General features: G+C 42.8%; 1 protein-coding gene across 1 annotated transcript; it reads left to right on the top strand.

Moving 5' to 3' along the window:
- The first annotated feature begins 2,366 nt into the window (after positions 1-2,366).
- On the top strand, positions 2,367-9,005 carry LOC118311685 (intracisternal A particle-promoted polypeptide). The gene is made up of 10 exons (XM_035635714.2): positions 2,367-2,481; positions 2,872-3,288; positions 3,421-3,632; positions 3,773-3,992; positions 4,130-4,285; positions 4,398-4,565; positions 4,659-4,796; positions 5,841-5,963; positions 6,185-6,405; positions 6,505-9,005. Exons 2-10 carry the CDS (start codon positions 2,928-2,930, stop codon positions 6,727-6,729), a joined length of 1,824 nt encoding a protein of 607 aa, XP_035491607.1. The 5' UTR covers positions 2,367-2,481; positions 2,872-2,927; the 3' UTR covers positions 6,730-9,005.
- Positions 9,006-9,908: the final 903 nt, after the last annotated feature.

Here is a 9,908-nt window from a genome sequence, read left to right as displayed (position 1 = left end):
ACGACTGCAATATATTTGTAAAAAGGAGGAAAATGTGTCATGAACACAAAATAACATACCCTAACCTATGGGTTATGGGCAAAACCATGGAAACATTCTTGTCGCAGGGTGCTTTGATGACTTGTTTTGCATTATCTGGTACGATTGGAAGCAAAGCTTCAGGAAAATCTGAACTCAACCTACTCCCACAAGAACCCTTAAGCTGTCAGTTTTGTCTCACAATGTTTTTCTTTCCTGGTGAAAGCAATGTCTAGTCAGAGGAAGGCGCCCTGATGAAAAAATCAGCCATACCCTACACTTAAATCAGAATGGCAATTACAGCGACCACTTTCCATAGGATGACCCTCACGCTGTTTTCTTTTGCTTCCACTACATGGGAGATTCAGCGAGCAAGGAAAACACTCTGCTTCCCATCACCACAATGGAGAGACGTGATGATCAGTGAAAAATAATTATCATGCTCTTGACAAGCAAAAACATTGCCTATAAGAGAAAAAAAAGAGAGACCACAGATGTGCATTGCAACATGAAAAAAAACATAATCTCACTGCAACGGAACCTTTTTTTTTACCAAAAGAAGTCTGTGTCACTACGTTCAAGTTGGTTTAAACACCTCACCTACTTATTAAAACCTGTTTCACAAGAGACACCAGCCCAGGCAGCAGCATGAAGGACAAAAGACAAAGAAAAAAAATAGACTTTTCATATGGAAAATCATACATATAAAGCCTCAACACCGGAATTAATACATGGACATTTGTGAATAAGATTAATTCAATGTCTTCAGCAGAAGTCTCAAGTGATAGAGACAGTGCCAAAAATAAGAATCCGAACTTGATTGAAATGTCTTAATCGTTTTGGTTTAACCAACTTATGATGGACGTGTTATCGCGCTGAACTCCTTGAGTACACACGTGTCTGTCACCAGCATGTGTCATCCAAATAGAGGTGGTTGTTATTGTCACACTTCAATGAAAGGCCAATGAAGCTCTTGAATTGCAAAAGAGCATCGATCACCTCACGAACTGTAATGTCAGCCTGGTGAAAAGCATCGGTGCTACTAGTGAATTTAAAAAGGGGCTTATTTTAAGTTGCCTCAGAAAAACATGTAGCCATTTGAAAAGCATTTCATTTGGGTTGAATTCAAAAAGATTTCACTTTGAATCCCCCCCAAAAAAATGTAGGTCAAAGTATTGTTAAGTAGGTTCAAGACGACTCATGAAGAGATATGCATGATAGTTACAAACGGTCACCTGGTTTGCAGGGGGCCATCTTTCTTATTCTCTAGGATAAACATAAACAAGCAACATTTTTAAGTCTACATGCCCAAATTTCTTCCGAGACATTTTTGCTGCAAAGAGGGAAAACATTACAGTGACGGGGAGCATGCTCGGCTCACTCAGTTCAGAGGGGGCACTTTGCCTCATGTTGGCTTAATAAGAGGCAATTTAAGTCGTATCCAATAAGCCAATTGTCCAGCTGAGATAATGGCCATGGTAGATGCTCTTTAGGGAAACAAGACACACTTAAGAGTACAGACAAACTAGAGGGGAAAACCAACAAAGGGTGTAGAGTACCTAAAATGGTGGACAGGTTAGCATCAGGCCAATGACCAAATGTTGGTGTGACCCACATATTCTCCTGTAAAACTTTTGGCCGTTTAAATGCGAGTGACACTTTGAAAATAGCCGGGAATAAAAGGTCCAGTGACAGATGTGCCCAGACTCGTATTACAAGCGCGTGACGGATAATCTTACTGGATCTTATGGTTATTAAGGCAGATATTTCAGAAGGCAGTTCAGGGGCGGGGTTTTTTTTTCACCTCACCCCCAGTGGCCCAGACTGGTTTTAATGAGCCCAGGCAGTGCTAGAGGTCTGGATGTAATAACAGGCCTTCCAACACAATATTTAAACCAATTTGATACAAAGCTGCTGATTAAAACAAACCGGACCAACCGTTGCCACTGTCTAAGAGTAGGCTACGTCGCTGGCTCGGTCAAAGTCTGCAGTGGACGGCTTTGCAGCTACGTCTAAAATTACCATTGTGCTGGGGGCTGACATGGTAAGAATACTATGATAATTTACATGGTAGGTTTCTGTGGTCTCTTGTCAAGGACTTCCATTTGTTTGGCTGCTTGTGCGGGGCAACATTGCCACCTGGCGTTGAATGTTGCAACCAGCTCGGAGTGTGTTTACCCAATTAAACGGCCACACACAACCGTTTAAAAAAAAATCATAGAACCGTTTGAATAAAAACTTGATAAGCCATGCATTCGTGTAAAGAGTTTAGATTCTGTTTCCCTAAGGCAGATAACCAGGACCGCTGACCATACAAGATCACAGAAAAATGCCAAATTCTCGGCGATTGATTAGTTGTGGCTGGAGGTTCCACTGCCAGGCCGGTGTAGTCGATCCGGAAACGAGGATGGACAATCTGCAGGGCGACGGAAGTTGCCCGCATCCTCATCAGTGAACTTATGGGTGAGTTGCTTCGAAAACGAGAGGAATTTTGGCGTTTTTCCTCACACGTGTCCGCGGTTCTCAGTGAGCCGCGGTATCGTCGAGCTGTCGACGTGTGTCGGTGTCGGTTTGCCGCGTTGGTGTGAAGTACAACTGCTCTCTGTTGGCTAGCATGTGTGGCTAACAGGCGACTGGAGGTGTGTTTACATACTAGACGGTACAGTAACGGTGACTTACCTGTCAATGCACCAGGGCGCGTCGAGACGGACACCTCGTGTAGCCGCGTCGCTCACTGTGTGCAGACTGAGCTAAACAAAGAGCTAGATGAAGAGATAAAACACAAAGAGTTTGTTGTTATTACACAACTGTGTGTTTTGGTGTTCCTGCGGTAAGCTCATGTGTCTGCTCTAGAGAGGCGGGTTTGAGGATACCGGTCTCCATGGTAACACAGTCCTGCTCCAGCTGCCATGTTCTCCATCAATTTGTCAACATCCCCCGGTTGTTGTGGTGCTGGTGGTGTTGGTGGTGGTGACGCTGCAGCTGCCATGGCAACCCAGGGATCCGAGCAGGCTCTGCTGGCCTCGGACCGCTACGCCAGGCTCATCCTGGCCCAGATGAACAAAATGCGGCTCCGCGCCGACTTCTGCGACGTGGGGCTGAAGGTCGGCGACCGCGTCTTCAGGGTCCACCGGCTGGTGCTCGCCGCCAGCAGTCCATACTTCTCTGCCCTGTTCTCCGGGGGGATGAGAGAGGTGGACAAGGAGGAGGTGCAGATCCTCGGTGTGGAGACGGAAGTCTTTGAGGTGCTGCTGGACTTCATATACACAGGTCCGCATAAATCCCGATATTTCCATCATCATCATCATCATCATCATCATCATCATCGTCTTCTGTAAAAAAAAAAAACTGTGCTGGTTTGGCGCAATATTCACAGTGGAAATGTAAACTCTGCTCTGTCAGGTGTGATCAGCGTGACTGTGGAGAATGTCCAGGAGCTCATGGTTGCTGCAGACATGCTGCAGCTGACTGAGGTGGTGTCTGTCTGCGGAGAGTTTCTCAAGGGCCACATGGACCCGTCCAACTGTGTGGGCATCTTTCAGTTCCTGGAGCAGATTGCCTGCATGGACATGCTGGAGTTCACTGAGAACTACATCCATGTGCACTTTCTGGAGGTACGGTTGCACTGTATTTAATCAGCATCTTATCCGAATTGTATTTTTTATCACGTATGTTAGTAAAAGCGCTTCAGCTCACCTAGTAATTTTCAAGTTTTAATGCTTACAGGCGACCTTTTTCAACTGTCTCTCTTCAGGTGTGCATTACGGAGGAGTTCAGGGGCCTGTCGAAGGATCAGTTGGTCAGGCTGCTACGAAGTGAAGAGCTGAGGATTGAGGATGAGTACCAGGTATTCACCGCAGCCATGGACTGGGCTCTGCAAGACGTGGCAAAGAGGAAAAAACATGTGGTGGAAGTGCTGGAACCAGTCCGCTTCCCCCTGCTCTCCCCACAGAGACTGTTCAAGTACATAGAGGGTAAGAAAAGTATGAAAATGTACATTCACCATTACATTGATTTATATTCAGTATATTGTTTTAAAATTGAAAAAAATATGTTGAAACCAAATCCTAGCAGTAAACAATTTTTTCCCATTTTTTCTCTCCCAAATAAGGTATTACTGACTTTAGCCTGAGGGTGGCACTGCAGACTCTGCTGAAGGAATACACCGAGGTCTCAAAGTCTCCCAAAGAAAACAAGATGTACAGTCAGCTACAGCCAGCCAAGATGAGACCCAGAAGAAAAGCCAGGAAATACCTCTATGCCATAGGTTTCCGTGTCAAAGCTCTTGTTTACAGCTTATAAACATTGGTATGGAATGATGAATGATAGAAAATGACAACATACAATGAGTCATAAAATCCTGCACCTTGTTTTGTCAGGAGGTTACACTCGGCTGCAAGGCGGTCGCTGGAGCGACAGCAGGGCGTTGAGCTGCGTTGAGCGCTTCGACACCTTCAACCAGTACTGGACCACTGTGTCATCTCTGCACCAGGCCCGCAGTGGTCTGGGGGTCGCAGTCATGGAGGGTATGATCTACGTGGTGGGAGGTGAGAGAGCTGAAGTTGTGAAGTCTAACAAAAAAAAGGAAAAAAAACCTGCATGATTATCAGACTAACATTTATTATTTATTTTTTTACCAGGGGAGAAAGACTCAATGATTTTTGACTGCACAGAGAGATATGACCCGGTGACCAAGCAGTGGGCCGCTGTTGCGTCTCTGAACTTTCCTCGCTGTGGAGTTGGCGTCTGCCCGTGTCATGGAGCTCTGTACGCACTCGGTAAATATCCCAGTAATACTGGTGCATTGTTAATTCGAAAACACACACAGCACAACCTGGAAACTTAACTTTGAAGGGGGCACTCCATCGATTTCACGTAAACTGTAGGCCTGGAGCTTGGACTTGGAGACTATGAAATTTAGAAAACTCACATTGCAAAATTGGGGCCATCAAGTCTGAAAGACATGGGCACATACCAGTCAGTGAAGGTTTCATGAAAGATCCTGCTTAATGTCAGATCCAGTGTTTAGAACCATACCAGGGAATAAAGGTCTGGATAACTCTGCCTCTGTTTTTAGAATTTTGAAAGTTCTTTTTTTTTTTTTTTTTTAATCTACCTCTTGCAAGTCCTTCAACTTTCATAGCAGTGCAGTACTAAACTTTAAATTACTAGAATACCCCTTTAAGCACAGTGAAAGAATGTAAGCAATGCTATTCAAGATGTGATTTAAAAAATGATGATAGTTAACACTGAAAGAGATTTTAACTAACTACCTGAAATCCTGTTAACTAACAGACACTTGATGTTTGTCTACTTGTCATCCTCATATCAAGTTGTGCCTGTTATAAAGATTTGCAAAGGAAAATATACAAAATACAAAAATTAGCAACTAAATAATAGAAATATAAAAATAAGCAAAAGAAGTAAAGAATCAAGTTTTTCAATAAAATAAACATACTGTAAACACAAGTGGAGGGAACGATGGTGCAAAGAAAATACAGTAGCATTATGAAGTCATAGAAATGTGAAAATTGAACAGTGTATTGGTATGATAATTATTAAGTTGACATGATATAGTATACGATTAATAAATATTGCACTTGATACATGTGATGATATTGCACAGTGGAGTCTTGTCAGACTGAGGGGGGGAATTGTTTAAGAAAGTAAAATAATGTTGCGAAGTACAATAAACAACTCAATACGCAAAAAAACAAGGTAATAATTCATCACCATCATCTGGGAGGGAAACGTCACCTGGTCGTCACTCTGTCGTCACTCTGTCGTCACTCTGTCGTCACTCTGTCCTGACTGACCCTCAGGTGGTTGGATCGGCTCTGAGATCGGGAAGACAATGGAACGATACGATCCAGAGGAGAACAAGTGGGAGGTGATCGGCAGCATGGCTGTTCCCCGTTACTACTTCGGATGCTGTGAGCTACAAGGTGTGTGCGTTCATATTTTATTACCTCCGCCGAGGAGGTTAGTTATGTTTTTGCCCCTGTCTGTTTGTGAAACTTGGTGGATGGACAGGACCTGGGCCAAGAAAGAACCAACTCAACTTAAATCATTCTGTCCCCCCCCCTTCATTCCTATATTTCTCATATTACATCAACCCATGGACCTTGCAGCGCTGAATTAGCTAAATGCAGTCGTTTCTTTCCAGGGTTCATTTATGTGATCGGAGGAATAAGTGATGAAGGGATGGAGCTGCGCTCGGCCGAGGTGTATGACCCCATCTCCCGCCGGTGGAGTGCCCTGCCCGTCATGGTCACACGTCGAGCCTATGTGGGTGTTGCCTGCCTCAATAACTGCATCTATGCGGTGGGTGGCTGGAATGAGGCGCTGGGTGCCCTGGAGACGGTGGAGAAATTCTGTCCTGAAGAGGTAAAGTGCCACTAAAGACACTTAATATCTCAGATGTCTGAGAAGATGAGTTTTTCTTTGATTCTAACATCCTCTCCATCTCTTTGATTGTCTTTTCAGGAAAAATGGATGGAGGTGGCGCCAATGTCCACTGCACGTGCAGGCGTCTCGGTGTCGGCGGTTAACGGGCTGTTGTACGTGGTCGGGGGCAGGGCCGCCAGCAGAGACTTCTCTGCCCCGGTGACAGTGGACTCAGTGGAAATCTATGACCCTCACCTGGATACCTGGACTGAGGTCGGCAACATGATCACCAGCCGCTGTGACGGAGGGCTGGCTGTGCTCTGATATACAGCAATGTTCAGATTCAGACTATGAAATATTCATATCAGCCCCTGAAACATCCCCAGACTGCATCAACTGAAGAGAAGCTGCACCTTATAAACACATAAGTGTTTGTTTTTTCTCATGTAGACTTTCCTTTCATCCTTTGTGTTATTTATACATGGATCAGACTAAGTTTTCCTGATTATGAGGATAATTTTCCACTGCAGCAGATTATACTTTTGATTGACCAGAGTTTTTCTCCATCGGTGTCCAGGTCCTGTGGGGGATGTGAACACTGTCCTAGGCTAAGATGTGAAAGCACTATTCTTACATTTTTTGTTTATCCTCAGAGGAATATTTGAGGTGTGTGCATTGCTACTTGGAAAATGTATTGAACCACTTTAGGCCTATTTGATGATGGAACCAAAGGAAACGTGGGGTGATTTCTGTAAATAACTGTAAACTTGAACAGCGCACCACTGTTGTCACACCAGCGCAGTGATCACTCATTTTTCCACTGGATTGTTTTATATTTACAGTCAGCTGCATAAGTATTTGGACAGTGACACTTTAAAAAATATACTTTTGCCTCTGCACACACCGCCACTATTTTTTTGATTGATTTTAAATTAAGTGATCAAGTTGTGATTGAGTTGTAGACTTTCAGGTTTAATTCAACCTTTGCATTAACCATTTAGGAATTTCAGCCATTCTTCCCCATGGTTCCAAGATTTAGAAGTAATTGGACATTTGACTGACGAGCAATTTAATGGGGGTGTGGCCTATTCCCTCGTTATCCCACGAAATATGAAGGAGATTAAAGATCTGGAGGTTGATTCAAATTGTTGAACTTGCATTTGGAAGCTGTTCAGTGGAATTCTCGATAGGTGTCGATGTATGCGGGCCATCATTAGGCTGAAAAAAAAACTGTCAGAGAGATGGCAAAAATATGGATGTGGATATTCACAGACTTTTTCCTTGAAGTGAAAAAAAACCTCAACATCCAGCCAAGTCAAGAACATTCTCAAGGAAGTAGTGTAACATTGTCAAAGTCTACCATCAACAGACGCAATGTAAATGGAGAATTGACAACAAGGTGTAAACCACTGGTGACTTTGCCAGAAAGGCTGCCCAGTTCTGGAATAAGATTCTTTGGACAGATGACACCGAAATAAACTTGTACAAGAATGATGGGAGGTGAAAAGTATGGAGATGATGATCTGCAGCATACTACGTCATCTGTCAACCATGGCCGTGTTGTGGCATGGGCATGCATGGCTGCCGGTGGAACTGGGTCACTGGTGTTTATTGATGATGACTGCTGACGGAAGGAGCTGGATCCTCAGTGAGGTGTACAAGTACATGGCTTGTGCTCAGATTCAGCCAAATTCTGACAAACTGGTAGGACAGCAGCATTTCAACACATACTGCTAGAGCAACCGAAGATGTTCTTGGGGCAAAGAAATGGGACTTTCTACAGTGAGGCCAAGTCAACCGCCTGATCTCAACTGAATAGACCAGGATTTTTTGGGGGGCTACTGAAGACAAAACTGAAGGCAGAAAGTCTTACAAACCAGCAGCACCTGAAGGCAGCAGCAGTAAAGGCCTGGCAAAGCATCTCAGGGGATGTGGTGACATCCTTGGGTCCCAGACTTCAGGCAGTCTGCAAAGGATGTTCATCAAAGTATTAAAAAAACCAACTTATATTTATAATAATGTCAGTTTATCCAATTAATGTTGAGCTTCTGAAAATGGAGGGACTATGCATAAGAATGGCCAAATGGTTAATGCAATATTTCTGTTGAAGCTGAAAGTCTACACTTAGATCAGATCATGATTGTTTCTTTTCAAATCCATTGTGGTCGTGTTTAGAGGCAAAATTTCCACCGTCCAAATACTTCTGGACCTGACTGTATGCTTGTGCCTCTTCGTAAATATTCACGCTTAAAAAAAAGAAAATTGTGAACATGGATAATTTCACTCACTGGCTGCACCTGAACTGACTAGAATTCACATTTCATCTGTCACATGTTGATACACATGGAAATAATTGAGAATGTTGTATTTTACCTTGTGTCCACCAAGTACTGTTAGTGTCCTCTTTGGATTTTGTCACATTAGCACATGTAACATTGAGGCGCTGCACAGTGACAGTATTGCCCATCGTGTAACTGTTCTCCCTTTCCAAGGATCAAAATATTCATATTTCGGAATAGAAATTACATATTTTATCGTTTGCTTTTCATATTGAATAGATTAAATAAAAAAGTTGGCGTTTGTGCTAGGTTTAAAATTAACCTGAATCATTTCTCTTTCTTCTTTTTAAATTTTAAGATAAAACTTTTATAACTTGAAACTTCCAAAACATCAACGCATGGAATGAGCTCAGTACTCTCGCTCTCTTTGGTGTGAGGACAAAACAAAACATCATGTCGGGTTTGGGGAAACACGATCAAGATTAATCGATTATAAACATAATTGTTAGTTGCAGCCCTACTCTGGTGCCCTTGTTATTAGGTTCAAAGTGCATCTGTTTGGCTAAGTGTTGCTGCTGTGAAGCATCAGGGTTGTTTGGTGTTGGAAAACGCCACTTCACTTTCCTCCAGCTCTGCCACTAAAGCTCAGCACTTGTTGGTTTACGTTGACCATTTACAATGACTGTCAATTTCGAGTAAAATCCCAGTTGGACTCATGTCTGTTTGGGTATTTTTGAATATTTGGATTAAGAATATGTTTCCTTTGGATAAAAGAAAATACATTTTTCTGACGTCCTGTCATTTTGGCATTGTGATCCATTTTTATTAATAAATATGTAAAAGCTACTCAACTAACTGCATCAATTGTTGATCCAAATAGCTGTCTCAGACTGGAGTCTGTAAAAGATCAGAGAGAGAAATATTGAAACCATATATAGTTCTATATAGCTGTGGTTTGACTTGTTTCTGTCTGGAGTTGGACAACAGTGGAAAAGTATTCAAATGTTAATTCACCGTCTCAAATTTGTACATGTAAAAAATGGACATATTTGAATATTGTCTTCAACTCCGGTACATTTTTTTTGTGTTTTCTGATAAACGATTAACACGTCCTCTCCCTGAAAGTCTGTCCTTTGCTATGTAAGGATATTTAATTATCTAAAGATTCACAATTTAGAATGTGTTGCCATATTATTCAAATTATTGCCGTGAGTTGTTGTACAG

This window comes from Scophthalmus maximus, chromosome 5 (genome assembly GCF_022379125.1).
Source record: "Scophthalmus maximus strain ysfricsl-2021 chromosome 5, ASM2237912v1, whole genome shotgun sequence".
In the NCBI taxonomy this organism is placed as follows: domain Eukaryota; kingdom Metazoa; phylum Chordata; class Actinopteri; order Pleuronectiformes; family Scophthalmidae; genus Scophthalmus; species Scophthalmus maximus.
This window is presented reverse-complemented; position numbering and strand designations above follow the sequence as displayed.